Source organism: Eumetopias jubatus, unplaced genomic scaffold, assembly GCF_037043125.1.
Source record: "Eumetopias jubatus isolate StellerSeaLion01/CBP00866 unplaced genomic scaffold, mEumJub1_p1.0 scaffold_2, whole genome shotgun sequence".
Taxonomy (NCBI): domain Eukaryota; kingdom Metazoa; phylum Chordata; class Mammalia; order Carnivora; family Otariidae; genus Eumetopias; species Eumetopias jubatus.
The window spans coordinates 200322220-200337885 of NW_028274808.1; the positions used below are offsets into that span (position 1 = coordinate 200322220).

A 15666-nucleotide genomic window follows, 5' to 3' on the forward strand; every position below is an offset into this window, starting at 1 on the left:
CACAAACATGCTAGCAGGCTTCTTATGGGAAACGGCAGGATGAGAAATGGGAGCCCAGCGGGGGTGGGGGACGATGGTGACTTACTTTCTGTTAAGGTTCCCTTCCGGTCCTGCTCAGACATGGGACCCATTTCTACCACTCACGCCCTGGCTCAGTGGGGCCTCAGTGGGGGCTGGTGGGAAAACCCTGCACCCCAGTAGGTCCCAAACCGCTGCAGCAGGAAAGGGCAGGAAGGAAATGGCAGCTCTGGGGCAGGGGGTCAGCTTGGGGGTCTCCAGGCAGTTTGGTGTGAGCCCCGCAGAGCTGTGTGCGCTGCGGTGGGATGTCAGGCCCATACTGGCCAGACGTCAGGGTAACTAACCAGGCACCAAGACTCCTTTGCAGACCCTGGGAAAGGGCTTCAAGTTTATCTCCACTTACCACATGAAATACCCAAAATGCTGCCTGCGCTTGAACTCACGACCAAACTGACCGGCATGGCAGTCATCACGTGACCGGCCCGCCTCTGGGGGCCAAGAAGGCAGAGTGCCTGCCGGCATCGTCAGACGGCAAGCACAGCCCCACTCGTAGGCATGCCACAGGCTCTGCCCAGTAGAGGCCAACCCAAACGTCCAGGCCTCATCTGCACCGGACGATTTGGCTACTTTGGGGCTGGAAACAGAAAGCTGGTCTGGTGGCCTGGGTCTAGGGTAGAAGCAGCAGCTCTGAGGGGCCACAGGCCGTCCAGTCGCTGCCCAGTCCTGTCCCTGCCTGCTCCAACCGAGCCCCATCGTGGGTCCAGTGGGCATAGATCCACACCCTCCCGAAAAGAGGCCCAGTGTACGGGCTGAGCAGGAAAGGAGATGGAGGAGGTGCCGGGGTCCTTCTCTAATGGTTGCCAAGACACCAAACTTTGCTCTTGACCAAGAGGGGTGCAGACAAAGGTAACTCTATTACATGCCTGGCCCCTAACACACAAGAGAAATCACATGGGAAGACCCCAACGGCTCGTCAGCCCCTGGGCAGACTGCAGCCCAGTCTCTGCTCGGGACAGGACCGCAGGACATCCGGGCCGGCGTCGCTGGACACGACAGACTGCCGCAACCAGGTGGGCTGGCCTTGTCAGTGCGGTGCCAGTGGTCCTTCACTGGGGAGCGAAAGCTTTAGAGCGGTCCGTGCGGGAGGAGGAGGGTGCTGCGGGCGGGCCCGGAGAGGCACCGCCCATGCACGGGACAGGGGAGCGGGCACCTTCCAATCCTCAGAGGGGCTGTGTGAATTCCTGACCAAACCCCTGAACATTAAACATCCCTAAATTCTTATCACATGGGGATGCGTGAGAAAGGGTGGCGTGCGCCACAGAACCTCGCCGGCGTGTTAATAAGGAAGACAGGTGTCTGGTGCGACGAGCTCCGGGACAGAGAGCAGGGGGCGGCTGGGAGAGGACCGGCTCGGGGGGCTTCTGCAGGCGCTGTCGCATGCGGCACAGACTTGGCAATGCACATACTTTACACGGGCATAGAAAGTTACCTTAAAATTAATCTCTTTACTGATATAATTAAACTTTAAATCCTGAGAAGAAAACAGAGAAAGGGAAGTGTGGCGCTGGATGTCGCATTCCCAGCCCCCCCCCCAACCCGCACACCACATGGCATTCCTGTCGGGGGGCCGGGTGTGGCCCTGACCCCCAGGCCAGAGCCCTGGGGAGTGCTCCTGAAAGCCTGCCGGCGCCACCTTCTGCCTGTGGGACAGCAGAGAGACCCGTGGCCAACCTGCAAGACTGAGGACTTCGTCCCGGACGCAAGAGCAGCTGTAGCCTGGTGACCACAGGCAGGTGGGCACTAAGAGGCCGGGAACAGCCGGTTAGCTGGCATTTCGCACTAGCTGCAGCACAGAGGGTTAGTGACCAGCGGCTCCTGCCCTCCGCAAGGACTCAGGCTCAACCCCACGTTACTGCGTATGGTCCCTGCACGCAGCCTCCCTGCCACAGAGCTCCTCTGCCACGTGGCAGAGCCGGACACCACCTGCCCGGCCATGGCGCGACTCGAGGGGAGGCCTGTGTGTGGAGCCACGCCGGCGTGGGCAGGCCCCCCCGGCTCTGGTGCTGCTGCCCCGTGGGCGCTCAGCACGTGGCGACCTTGTGGACGTTCCGCAAACAAGTCAGCAATCGATGATATGGGTTTCCTGGTGCCGCGACCACCTCAAACACGGACTGGAAGGCCCGGCGGTCCAGCTCCTCTTCTATCTGGTGTCTGTAAAAGTCCGTGGCCACCAGGCAGAAGAGGTTCACGTCCACCTGCTCCAGCTTGCCCATCCGGCTGATGACGTGGGGAAGGCTGGGAGAGGAGTTAAGGGAGCAAGGCCCGAGTGAAGGAAGAGTGGTCCCCCGGGCACACCTCTCTGTCCTCACCAGGCTGTCCTCCCCCGACATGTGTCTACAGACGGGCCCGGGGTGGGGGTGGGGGAGCCTGAGAGCCGAGGCCCGGGCACCTGGACCGTGCAGCCGCAGCGGCTGCCTCCCAGCTCGGCTCCTGCCGGCCAAGCTGGGCAGAGCCAGTGGGCGCTGCTGCGCTGGCTGGAAGCCCAGCCCTGGCCAGTGGGGCAGGGGGAGCAGGCAAGCTGGCTGCGGGAGCCCTGCAGCGAGGGTCTCCACTCCACAGCACTTACCTGGCCTGGCTCCCTGCACAGCACCGGCCGCTGATGCTCCCACCAGCCCTGCTCCCGCGGGGTGAGGGCAGAGCCATGGCCACCAGGCCCGGGTCCTCCCAGGCAAGGCTGAACGAGGCCTGCCGCCAGAACCCGGACAGCCGTCTGCTCAGACGTGCTGGTCTGTCTTGGGGGAAGACTGCCAGAGGAGAACATCCCCTTTTGGCAGCCAACATTTTTGGGGTGGGAACTGGATCTTTACTTAAGCCTTTCACTCGAGAGGATGACACAAGGCACAATGGACCAGGAGTAATGAAAAGCAGCGTCAGCCACAGACCCAGCTGCATGGGGCCCGCGGGCGGGCGGGAGGAGGTCCACAGGGACATGCGGGAGCACCCCTCCCGGCCCGCCTCTCCTGGCGGTCCTGGTCAGTGTGGTAAACATTCGCCTTTCTGTTCCCTTACCAATGCTGCACTCTCTCGAGGCTTAAGGTAAATGTCATTTGACAGCCTGGCTTCCCTGTAAAGGTTAAGCTTCCAAAACTTTAACAGGAAATATGAACCCAGATGCTAAGAGAAGAGTCTGCAGGACTGATAAACAGGAGCCACGGCACTCTGGCCTGGACCCAGGGAAGGATACACAGCCGAGACCCATGGGCTGGTGGAAGCACTGATGAAGAAGCAGGAGAGGCTCCACACAGCCATAGCCACCGGGGTCCTCTGGGTGAAGTTGGAGAGGGACAGCATGACCCAGTCCCGGACCATGGATGACTGCCCGGTGGTGTGCAGAGTCTGGAAAACCTGGGGAAGACGAGAGGCTGGGTCAAGGGGTGCTGCTGGTTCTCAAAGGTGAGAAACTGGGCCCACAGGCAAGGCCACTGCGTCAGCACATCCACATGGTAAAAGGCATTTGGTCTGGAAAGTCTGGCTGGGTCTACCTCGGGGGCCTCCCCGGCCGCGTGACCCAGCGCCCTCACCTTATACACGACGGTGGCCATGAACTGAGGGTATGGCTGCTGGTTGGAGAGAAATTCTCCAATGACTTTGTTCATGACATCCTGGGGTGGGAAGAAGTCGTCTAAAAACTGAGGAAGGATCCGTGCCACCACTCTGGCTTCACAGGGGAAGCCTTTCCTGACCCTAAAAGGAGGGGACAGAGGTCAGAGTCTGGCCCCAACCTGAGAGGGCCTGGCATCTGAAGCCAGTTGAGAGAAGCCCTGGGTCCTAGAATGTGACCTGCAAGAGCAAACAGGTGACACCCCTCCCTTGCTGACCTCACTGGGGACCTGCAGATGAATGCACAGACCCGGGGCCCCCACCCCATGGGGGAGGCCGATGACTCAAGAGAGGGGTTTCTAAGTCATGTCAAGTAATAAGCAGAAAGGGTCTGAGATGGTGCTGTTAAGAGATAAAAAAAAAAAAAAAACTCCCAAGAACGCTGTCCATGACATGTTCGCTTCCGTCCACGTCCAAAGGCTCTCTGAGCTTCCTCTCAGCTCCCCGTTCTGACACCACAGCACTGCAGTCAGTGAGGACCTTTCTTCTTCCCTGACGGGGGCCCGCACACACTCTTGCTGATGCCTCTCCGCCCCCGCAACTCTGGTCTGCACACTCCTGTGAGTGCACACAGAAGGGCCGTACGCTGCTGAAAGGCTCTGGATCTGGCCCAGAAACTGGACCTGTGCCCCTTCGCAGGTGTGCTCGGATGCCCGCCTGCAGATGACAGCTGTGGCCGAGCACGCAAGAGGCTGCTGCCCTGGACGACGCCCACGGCTGAACGCGAACCCTGTCAACCCGGCTCCCGCACCAGGTGTGTGCAGCGCGATCAAGCTGCATGCCTGACGGCACTTGCTATAATCCTGGTTTGTTTGGTTAGCACTGGGGCACAGGGTCCACAAAGGCGGGGACTCAAGTGCAGGCTCCCTGCCTGCCACCCGGCTGTGGTCGAGCTTGACAGATCTGTGTGGAATGGAAGAAGGGCTGTAAACACTCATTTTAAGCGTCAACACAAACAGACTGCAATGCTTGGCTTCCACAACACCTCATCTGGCCCGAGTGGACAGACGGACAGCCTTGCTCAGTGCGCCCTTGTGAAAGCCACACGCTTCCTGCTGACCGAGCTATAAAGGGACAGGACAGGCTGAGCGGCACACAACGGGCCTCCCAAGGCCACAGACGCATCACGTCGCCTGCGCTGGGGCAGAACCCAGGGCCCTGTCCTGGGAAAGAGCCTGGCAAGGTGCCTAACCCATTTTCCAGAACTGGCAAGCCGAGCCAACTCTAGACATAAGTGCACACCACGGGGAGAGGCGGGGGTTAATGACAAGCCCCCAGAGGCACTTTTGTTTACTGTCTACGCTAGTCCCGAAGCCGTCGCTAATGCTGCTCAAAGGCTATGCTCCTCATGGCCCCGGGGGCGGGACCTCAAGGCTCTCCTCTTCCCCAAAGGCAGCAGTGTGTGATGGACGTCTTTGGGACTGCTCAGAACTCCATGCGCAGGACTCATCTCGTTAACAAGCCCCTCCTGATGCCTCCACACTGAGGGGTGCTGTCCCCCACCTTCACGAGACGGGCAAGGGCTTGGACTGGCCTCAGAGCTGGTCAACCCTAAGCTCCCAGGTGCTGGGGTCCAAGGACTGCCCGCCCCCACAGAGCCCTGAATGAGGTGTGTGTGTGTGGTCAGGACGCAAGTGGGAAGCTGGTGGACCACAGGGGCAAGGCTGAGAGGAAAGCAGGTGCATGGGAAGAGCATCCCAGGGCAGTTAAGGGTAAAGCTGGGCTTCGTTTCTTACCTGTCAAAAAGAACAGACACACGCTCCATCGCGACAATCACTGACTCGCTGTCCGGGGCGGCAGGGCTGGGGTCTGAGGTTCTGCCCGGACTGATTTTCTCCTTCCCTGAAACAAATCCTTCTGTACGGTTACATGCTTTGAAGACTGTACCTTGAACTCACACAGGAGTTCAACAAACCCTGAGAGATGATGTGAAACCAGGTGAAGAGAGCTCTCAGCAGCCCAGGGCCCAGCCCAGGTACACAGGGTGCAGTGGTCAGTCTGCAGACCCCTTTGCAGTTACAGCAATGTGACCTTGAGCCAGTAACCCCATGCTCCAGACTCTGGGATCTCCCTCAAGCGCCAGTGAGGCCCTGTGGTCTGCGTCCCGAGACTGAGACTGCTCCTCGCTCACTGAGACGGGAGGCCTGTATGGCCTGCAGCTTGGCGGCACTGACCTGCCGGGCACAGGTGGGCCTGGGCCCCCGCAGCTCACCTGTATACATGCAGGTGAGCATCAGGCCCAAGGCGGCCATGGCCCGATGTGGGCTGTGCACATTCACTCTGTCCACACTCAGCTTGACCAGGGACTCTGCATCCAGACGGCACAGCTGTTCACACAGCAGGAGGCGTTCCAGGCCCCGCAGGACACAGTGGTAGATGATGGACGGGGTAGCTTCCTCACTTCCGGACAGCATCACCCCACACATCTGAACAAGAAGGAAGACTTTGGGTCAGGCCTCTGTCGCTCGTGCCTACTCCCTAAATCAAAGTGACCTGACCCTACCACCCGCAGGTGACTGTGCGCGCATACCCACTCCTGCTCCAGAGAAGGCACCCAAGGCCACTCACCTGTATGATTGACGCAGAGAACTCTGGGCCCACATCCAGGGGATAGTTCTCGATCAGGTAGAAGGCGGTGGCACACATCACCAGCACATGCTGCTGGCTATGAATGTTCACGCAGCTGAAACCATGAGGTAAGGCCCAAGCTGACAGTGTGTGGTGTCCTCATGTCTCGGGGGACTCAGCCCCCATCCCCATGGAAGGGTGCCCCCACCACGTGATGTGTGACCCCACTCTGCCCTGGGCCACACAGAGAACCCCATGCGGCTGCTTGTACTCACTGGGCCACCCCTTTGAGGTTGGACAGGAGGTAGTCACTGATGACTGGGACGAGCTGCTTCGCCGTCTCATCCAGGAGGTCACACTCAAGCACGTAGAGAGCGCCGTGCAGGGCCCCGACCTTGCTGGGCAGGTGGCTGCTCCTCAGGGTACTCTCCAGTAGCCGGCTGACGGGCTCTGCCACAGCCTTATCCTAGAGCACAGGCACGGGGAGCAGAAGCTAGCCCACGATGAACGGGGAGGCCAATGACGGGCTGGCCACGCGCTACAGAGGAAGACCGTGTGCAACAGGAGCTCCGCCACGGGCCCGAGCCGCCCTCCGAGAGGCCCGCACAGCACAGGTGTCCGGTCCTGGCCATCAGGAGCGTTCCCGACTCCTCAGCTGTGCCTCCCCCGTCCGGGCCAACGCTGTGCTCGGTGACGACACCCATTCCTCCTGGGGGTCTGCGGTTTGGGCCGAGCCAGGGAGAGGGGCCTGCGGGACCAGTCCCAGCGAGAGCCCTGCTCCGCGTCTCTAACGAGCTTCCCCAGCAGACAAGACCCCACACGTGTTGTCACGACGCGCTGCCGGGAACAGAGCGTGTCCCACCTGACTCCCCGGGAGAGGGTGCTGGAAGCTGGCCCCTGCTTCCTCTGGACTTCGTCCCCCCCATTCCCCCCACCCCGTACCTTTTCCCTTCGCTGATTTTGCTCTGTATGGGTTCACTGGGATAAATCCCGGCCATGAGTATATATGAATCCTCCCAGCAAAAATCTGGGGTGGTCTTGGGGACCCTGGACAATAGTCTATGCTGACCTGGACTAAAACCTTACCTGTGTCCTTTTAGCACCCTAGACCTCGTGGGGCGCAGAACACAAACACTGCACGCACCGTCCTCCCTCAGGACTCTCTCCTTTTTGGAGAAGAGGCAGCCACAGAAAGCAGTGTGGAGGTGGGGGCAACCCCAGTGCTCAAGAGCCACCCCACCTGGGAAAGGTGGCTACTGCCACCTGAGGGTCCCTGCGGGCCACCTGAGGGCCAATGTGCACACACCAGAGTGATGTGATGCCTTCCTAAGGACCCCCACCCGGGAGGCCAGTCCCCGCCTCAGCAAACACCAACAGGACCTGCTGTGAGGCAGGCACGTTTCCCAACACCGTGTAAGTATCCTGGCAGGAAAGGACCAGCTGTGGAGCCCCGTGGCCTGCACCAATGCACGCACACCTCCACCTTCACGAGGGACGTATGCGTGCATGTCAGGATAGGGAGAGCATGAACATGCAGCATCTTGCCTTAGGATCTTCTTAAAAAACGATTATTACTTAATTTACTGACAAGACATTTGTCTAGGGGGATCTGAGCCTGAGCACAAAAACACAATTATAATGAAAACGAACCCAGCAGCTAAAACCCCCCACAAAGACAAAAGGACCACTTCAAGTCCAGCTGCTTTCACATGTCTCTTGACACCCAGAGGGCACACACTTTGAAGTGACGTGCTCACGGGGGAAAGCCAACGGACTCATTGTTGCTGCTCCTCGACGGTGGCACCATGGCCAGTGGCCACCCAGGATGGAGGGTACCTGCCCGGGCGCTCGGGGGCAGAGGGACAAATTCAACAGGGGGCATAGCGGGGAAGGGGCGAGAGCTGGCTCCGGGCCACAGACGCAGGCTCACACCCCTGCCACGTCCCGTGTGAGCTGGGCTTGTCCTCCCCCGCATCGGGCCAGGTGCAGGGGACCCGCCGCAGCGCCAGGACACACAGGACTGCGTGGGGATGTGGGGGAGGCAGCCCCATGTGTAGGGTGGAGTTGTCTGCGGCCAACAGGAAGCTGGGCTCCCTGGTCACTGGCAGCGGCTACAGCCGAGAGCACAAGCCAGCTCCGTGCGGCCTGGAGACAGTTACTTTCATCTGGCAGCAGAGCTCTGTCCCTCACCAGCTAACAAAGGCGGGGCCCGCGCACAAGCACTTTCATGTGCCCACATCACGTCTGGTGAGCAGGTACCACGTGGGGACGTACACACAGAAAACGGGTGCACGCCGCACTGGCCGAGTTCTCATCAACTGGATGCAGAGTAAGAAAGAACTCAAAAGTAGGCAGTGTGCCCTCCTGCCAAGAAAAGACCAGAGCACCCAGACCTAGGGAGAGGAGATGCAGGGTGTCTGGGGTAAAACGGCCCCCAGGAGGGAGGCTCTGTTGACAGGAAGCACAGGGGTCTGTGGGGGACCGTGGGAGACTGTGGAGGAGAAGCCAGTCACGTTTCCACCACCCACACCCCTGGCTCCTAGGGGGATGGGTCACCATGATGACCCAGAGCAAAGGGGTACAGGAGCCCTAAACCGAGGCTCACTCATGACAAACATGCTTCACAGTGACTCACGGAAAGGCAGGGATGACCTCCTACCCATGTTAGACCTTCCAAGGCCGAGGCTATGCCCACGGCATGCAGCCAACACCAGGCGGCCCCCACACCACCTCTCACTTACCATTCCCAGGACGGCAGCCGCCTTGCAGGTGGCAGGCACCAGGTACTGAATGAGAATCTCGTCTTCTGCAGGGTGCACCCTCCGCAGCTCTGTCAGCGTCAGATACATCATCTCAAACTGGGTGCGTTCGGTGAACAAGTCTGAGACTACTAGGAGCTGCAGACACAGGGCATTCGGTTAGGAAGTGAGCAATAAAGACCAAAATGCATGTGCTGACATCCACCAGACAATGAAATATGGGCATTCACAGGAGTCCTGACCGGGTACATAAGCAGCCCACACCCGGTAACCTGCAATAACAGTGTAAACAGACAACGTGAAGAATGACTGGTCATCCAGTATCTTCCTAAAAATGCCTCTGCATCTACACTGCCCACCGAGAGCTGGCGCCTGGATCTCAGTCACAACCGTGGGACACTAAGATCTCCAACTGCTATTCTGCAAAACACCAGGCCCCCCTGCAGTATTGGGGACAGGCTCTCCAAAGCCCTGGAGAGAGAAATGGGCCACCATTTCCGAAATAAATGCTTGGATGATTCCCTGTCTCCCCAAAATGTTCAGTTCTCTGAGGCTCGCTTCTTCACATGACATCCAGAAATAAATGTCACCAGGCATGCAGGCAGGAGCGCTGTCTCTCCTCAGAGGCCCGGGTCCAAAGCCAGCGGGGCTCAGCAAGTCACTGGCAGAAGCCATGCCGAAGGTGGACACAGCGGACACCGGCGGGCCTCCCGGGCCTCCCGCGATCAGAACTGCTTCCGGGGTAACACAGAGACCACGTCTGCCTTTTCACTCTCGTTCTCTTCCGACCATAGGGCAGTGTCTTCTAGAAGTCCTTTGATATCAGGCTGAATGCAAAGCAGACATGAGAATCCAACTCTCTTCCAATAAATCAGTCAAGAGATTTGCAAAACTGTAAAACAAGGCTCTTCTTACTAATTGTTTAAAAAGTGTTATTTTTAAACTAAAAGCATCATTGTTATTTTAGATAAATTAATAAATAAAAAAGTAGACCTTTATTACAGGTACTTATAATTTACCGATTTTTGGGGGAAAAAATCAGGTTGTAAGCTTCTACTACAAATTAAAAATGAGGTTCTTAAAAATCTCACCTTGACCAGATATCTAATGATCTTAGAATCATAAAAGGCGTGTACTGACAAGAGCCGGACTCAAAACCACACACCTGCCGTTACTGGACAGAGGCACGTCGGGGACAGAGAACCAGAGCGTGCACACGGCAGAGACTTGCAGACGCTTCTAGCTGGCTGGTCCACGGGCAGGAAGCAGGGATGGAGGGTCTTGAGCTCCAAACTCTCACTCACTTCCCGCCATGTGATGGTAAAGACGCGAAGATGGCGTCTAACGAGGAACGATTTTTAAACCTCCACGACTGTGCTCCAGGTTCTGTAAACACTCACAGACCTAACCCTTGCACAAAGGCTCTTTGGGTCCTCAAACACACAGGAATCCGAGTTCGCAGTCTGAGAACGACCGCCCGCCCCGGAGCTTCTCGCAGGGCGTGTGGACTCGGGACTGTCTGCCCAGCTCTCATGTAACCAAGCCCTTGAGACGGACGTGGGTAAGCAGGGGGGCCTGGAGAGCCCTCACACAACGGGACGCCCCCACAGCACTCCACCGGCCATGGGTCAGAAATGCACCAACGGCCCCTCTGTGGCTGCAGAAACACCACTTCATCCTCCTGCATGTGTGAGCTGCCGAGAGCGCCCTCCCGGGTCCCCAGAGACCTCGAAATGCGCGAGCGCGCGCGGGGCCTGTGCCGCGGCAGGTGTGTGAGCGCCGTGTGCCGCCAGGGCAACGGGGAAGGCAGACTTACAGATCGAACCACTTCGCTGATCAGGATGATGGGCGTCCTTCGGGCCGACCCTGACGGCAGGATCCAGCGACTGTACAGTTCGAGCAAAAACTGGGAACAGGAGTGGATATCGACCCCAGCCCGGTGCTTCCTGCAGAGCAGACCAGAGGGGCGGTCGCCCCACACACAAGATGAGAGGCTCGTTTCAAGAGGTACCCAAACAAATCAAATGACTGAGGGGAGACTTCCAAAAGCTTGAAATGAAAGGCAGAGGGGAAACCTGGAGTTGACGGGCGACGTGGGTGGTGACGCGGGGGCGGGGACGTCGGCCTCCTCCTCCTCCTCCTCCTCCCACTCCTCCTCGCGCAGGGGCGTGATGCCGTTCCCCAGCCACACGGAGTGAATGGACACCTTCAGGAGACAGGGCCCCGGGCTCAGCGCTCGGGGTACACGTGTGGGGCCGGCCCCCGAGCTGCGGCCCCCTAGCCTATGCCTGCTTCTTGTGGGGACGGTGGCAAGGCTGCCGGAACGAGAGCCGACCCGCCCAGCAGGGCCCCCCCCCGCGCTCCCACACACGGGCCGGCAGGAGAGCCCTCTGACACGCGGCACGGACCGCACCCTCCCAGCCAGCAAGCACCCACTCCCACTCGGAACCAACAGCCATTTCCCCTTTGGGTCCCACCAGCCGTGGGGGTCCTGGCCGTGGGCGGGCAGGCTGGAGGCAGCTGCCCAAAGGCTGCCACAGACGGAATATGAACCACCAAGCCTCAACGCCACCTTCGGGCCTCGAGAGGGGGTGGCCCCCCTGTCCCCCTCACTCCCCAACAGCCAGGGACGGCTCCGCACAGAGGGACGTGGGAGCCGGCTGGTCTCCGGGCAGGACAGGGCAGGGTGAGGTCAGGGCTCCGCTCCCGATGGCTGGACATGAGCGCAGATGCTGAAGAAAGGACTCAGCTGGGCAAATGCGTCTGGACCCAGAAGGAGGCCGGGTGCCCCCGAGAGCCACAGTTGCTCATTCGCAGCCTGCTCCCCAGAAACCCACTTCTATAGGAACGACACTGAGCCCCATCACCCTGATTTTTCTCAGGGGCAGAAACTTCACTGCGAGGACAGCATGCATAGCCTGGCTGTGTCCCCTTGCGCACAGAGGAGTGTGTGTGAGCTGGAGCGAACAGCATGGAGCAGGCCTGGGGGCCCTGCCGCTGAAGCTGCTGCGGATGCCCTCAGGACAAACGAGTGTTTCCGACCCCTGCTGTGGCTAATGTCTGTCCCCTGAAACAAAAGCTAAAAAGAAAACAGTCCTGCATAACTGCTTTCTAAGTAAACCAGCAAGGTTGGAGAGGACACAGAAGTGGACAGAGCAGCCAGCAGGCTGCCCACGGGAGTCCCCTTCGCCCAGCACACACATGCTCATGGCTCCAGGAGCCATATCCCTGTCCTCCAGCTCCTCGACCTGCACTGTCACACGCGTGACTGTCCTGTCTCTCTCACAAGGACACGGAAACACACAGTTCAAAGTGACCCACCCAGGAAGCTGTCGACCTGGCACCCAGAGCCGGCCCATCAGCTGCACTGGGCTATCTGACCACACTTCCCTCTGAGCTGGCAGCTGGGACACTCGTGGCCAAATCCGTGGCCCCCTGGAGCAAGAGCCCTTCTGTGTGTTCACTCCACCCAAGCTGCTCGTGCCTGGCTGTCTGACGCCCCAGACCTAAGCCTGACTCTCAGCATCTTGCTACACTTACACTCACATCCTACGTACACAAGATATCTTAAATCTTCCTTGGAGTAGAGAATATAAATGAGGACAGATAAAAGAAAACTCTTAAAAAAACGCATGTAATTTTTCTGGATGCAGCCAATGGCCCAAATTCACGGCAGTCAAGAGAGCGAGGAAAGCAGGAAGACATGCCCTGGCTGCGCTGTGGTGGGGGAGACACTGACCTGGCCAAGCTTATAGCTCATGTTCCCCAGCTCCCGCTCGGGGTTGATCTGCAGCAGAAGCTTGTCGTGGCTGATGAGGGCACCTGCAGGGCGACAACACCGTGAATGCTATCCTGCATGGAGCCTGCCCGACAGCACCCACCCCGGGCGGCAGGGTGGACAGCTCTGCAGAACCCCAGAACCCCAAGGGTCTCTTGGGGTTTTCTCTGGCAGGGCCTGTGCGGCCAATTCTGAATTACCACTTTTTCTCTGTAACAAACCAGCTTCTGACTCTGCATGGGAATCGGTTGGGGGCTGAGCTGCAAAGGTGTTAAGTCAGCAGCTGTAGATGGGGCGGTGGCCCCACAGGCACGCACTCTGGGGGCCCAGGCAACAAGGTCGGCAGGCGACACCTCCCGGGAACCTGCCCCGGTGTCCAGGCTGTCCAGCTACGCCCACCAATGCCCCCACTCAACCCATCTTCTCCACAACCACTGTCTTTCACACCCTCTATACCCCAAACGACCCCGCCCCCCAGCCAGAGATCCTGGCTAACCCTTCACCAGACCTAGCGTCAACGCACCCTCTCCCAGGACCCTTCCTGACTGCGTTCTCCTGGGGCGTTTGCACCTCTCCCGGTACCCACTTGCCCCGGCCTCCTGTGACAGTGAATGAGGCCACTTCTCTCTCCTAGGGGCAGAAGCTGCTCAGGGGACCCATGGCCATCGCAGTGCACACTCCTGAGCTTAGTCCAGCACTCCAGTAAATGTCTAGTGTCTGCACGTCCACAGAGAACGCTCTCCAAGTAAGGCATTCAAGATGTTTAAAATCACAGGACCTAGCAACTCCTAAAATAAACTAGGGAATCACAAAACCGCTGTGCTAAAATACTGTCTGTTCAACAAAAAAACATATGCATTTAAAAACAAACAAACAAAATTTCCTTCTTTTAAGCGAGGGTGACACACTCCAGTGCCCATTACAGGACAGGCACACAGCCCGCAGGCCCAGACAGAACAGGTGCAACTGGCCAGCGGCAGATGCAGGGCCGGGGGAGGGAAGGGCCGCTGGGGGCGGATGGCTCAGACCCAGGGATGCCCACCCCCGGCGGGCTCTCAGAGAGTCCAGGCCTGATCTCGCCATAGCGCTCTCTGCTCTGAAGCCGGAGAGTCACGGGAGCGACTAGTTCAGTTCTACACTCCCACTCGGGCTGCCCGTCTGAGGATGAGAGCCACTCCGCTCCCCTCTGGCCTGACTGGTGAGGGACAGCACTCCAGTTCAGTTCCAGACTCGAGCTCCTCAAGACTGCTAAAATTGCCTGGTCCTGACTGAGATGGCTACTCGTGAATTAAGGGCCGTGCAGTGAGGACCACGGCCTCCAAAAAGATATCTCCGGTCCTTCTGCCCAACCAGTGGTGTTAGTATCTTGGTCACATTCTTGTTCTGGCCCAGGTACACACAGCCCCTCTTCCCACAGGTACCTGTCGTAGCAGGAGACAGAGAAGGGACGGGGTCCCACGCCTGGTATAAGTGATGGGTGGCGATGTTCTCTCTCTTTGAAACCATTGCTTGGATTTCCTGCTCTACAATTCCTCGGATAATGCTCAGCTTCCTCCCAAACCTAAAATTCAGAACAAAGGTTAAAGAATATTTTGCTTCCTTCAAAATCTTAAAAGCAAAAAACCTCAGGGCTTCCTCCAGCTTTGCCTACAAGAAACAGAGGCACCTGTAATAAGGAATGACACTCCCTTTGAGGGCACTCCTTGGCTAGTTCTTGATCTGCTAGAGTCTGCCCTAAACACTCAGCAGACCTCACTGCTACGGGTCACCAAACCCCTTCTGGATTTGCACCTTACAGTAAGGCTGCATGCACAGGTGTTTTGTCGTTCTGGCAACAAAGCAAAGGGCCCGGGGTGAAGGTGCTGGTCATTCCGGGCAGGGTGGACAGGCACTTCACTGTTCCTACCTGGTGTCGAGGGCTTTGAGGGGCTTGTTCCGGGGCTGCTGCTCCAAGCAGCTCACGGCTGGGTTGCCAGCCACAGGCACGGTCATTGCGCTCAGCACCAGTGAGGTGATGGCCTGCACGGCCAGGACATTGATCTGGGTCCTCTCCGTGTCTTCCTGGAAGGAGAGCCCACACTTTACCAAGTCACGAGTGGCCAGACACCCGAAAGCACTTCTGCCCCCACCTGCACACAGAACCCGAAGGCCGTGGTTCTCAGGCTGCATGGTCTTTGGGTGAGCCCCAAGTGCTACAGACGGACACGTCTTCCCAGCAAGGGTCCTGTCTTGTCTGCCTAAGTTCCCCACATCTGGGACCTGAAATAAATCTGATGGCCAATGTCCACCTTTCAAAGCAAGGTCTCCTATAGGCACAAATCTCCAAATACAAATTACTTTTTAAGATATTGCCCTTAAATTTCCTCACTCTTTTTAGGAACTCTGCATATGACAACCTGTTAGTTCTACACGTGCATTTAAAGTCACTGGTGATTTTGGACATGTGTGCTCTTTGAACTGACGTTTCTACAAGTTTGTGCCATACCATCTACCGGAATTAAGGACTTCTAACCAATGGCTTTCAATATCTCAGGCTTTGCCTTATCAGAACATGGCTTTTACTAACATTACGTACCTTAATATTCTAAGAAGCCTGATAAACCTCTGCAAAGCAGTCAAAATAAACACAGGTACATACACATCCATGGCCTTTATCACGTGCCTTTTCATTCTGATTCAACCTACACACTGTATGTGAATACTGATAAGCAGAACTCAGACATATTTTCAGGAAAGGGTGTAATCCTACTGACCCTTAACGTGATGCGCCATGGTAAAGTGTACTGTGGCCATTGGCAATCGAGGCCACTCAAACCTCGAGCGAATCTGCTCCTGCTCTGCAACATTAGTCCAGATATGACCTGGCTACCCTGGTGAACATAA

General features: G+C 57.9%; 1 protein-coding gene across 2 annotated transcripts in view; it reads right to left on the reverse strand.

The window, feature by feature from the left end:
• Window positions 1-1503: 1503 nt before the first annotated feature.
• The window catches only part of HTT (huntingtin), a 133128-nt gene continuing 118965 nt past the window's right edge, over window positions 1504-15666 (reverse strand). For both annotated transcript variants that reach the window (XM_088021246.1, XM_028087305.2), the window contains 13 exons: window positions 14690-14844; window positions 14205-14344; window positions 12745-12827; window positions 11081-11211; window positions 10822-10951; window positions 8988-9143; window positions 6522-6712; window positions 6247-6361; window positions 5891-6104; window positions 5415-5520; window positions 3600-3762; window positions 3263-3423; window positions 1504-2313 (listed from right to left, as the gene is read on the reverse strand). In XM_088021246.1, coding sequence (XP_087877372.1) covers window positions 2100-2313; window positions 3263-3423; window positions 3600-3762; window positions 5415-5520; window positions 5891-6104; window positions 6247-6361; window positions 6522-6712; window positions 8988-9143; window positions 10822-10951; window positions 11081-11211; window positions 12745-12827; window positions 14205-14344; window positions 14690-14844 — 1959 coding nt within the window. In that variant the 3' untranslated portion in view covers window positions 1504-2099. The remainder of the gene's footprint in view (window positions 2314-3262; window positions 3424-3599; window positions 3763-5414; window positions 5521-5890; window positions 6105-6246; window positions 6362-6521; window positions 6713-8987; window positions 9144-10821; window positions 10952-11080; window positions 11212-12744; window positions 12828-14204; window positions 14345-14689; window positions 14845-15666) is intronic.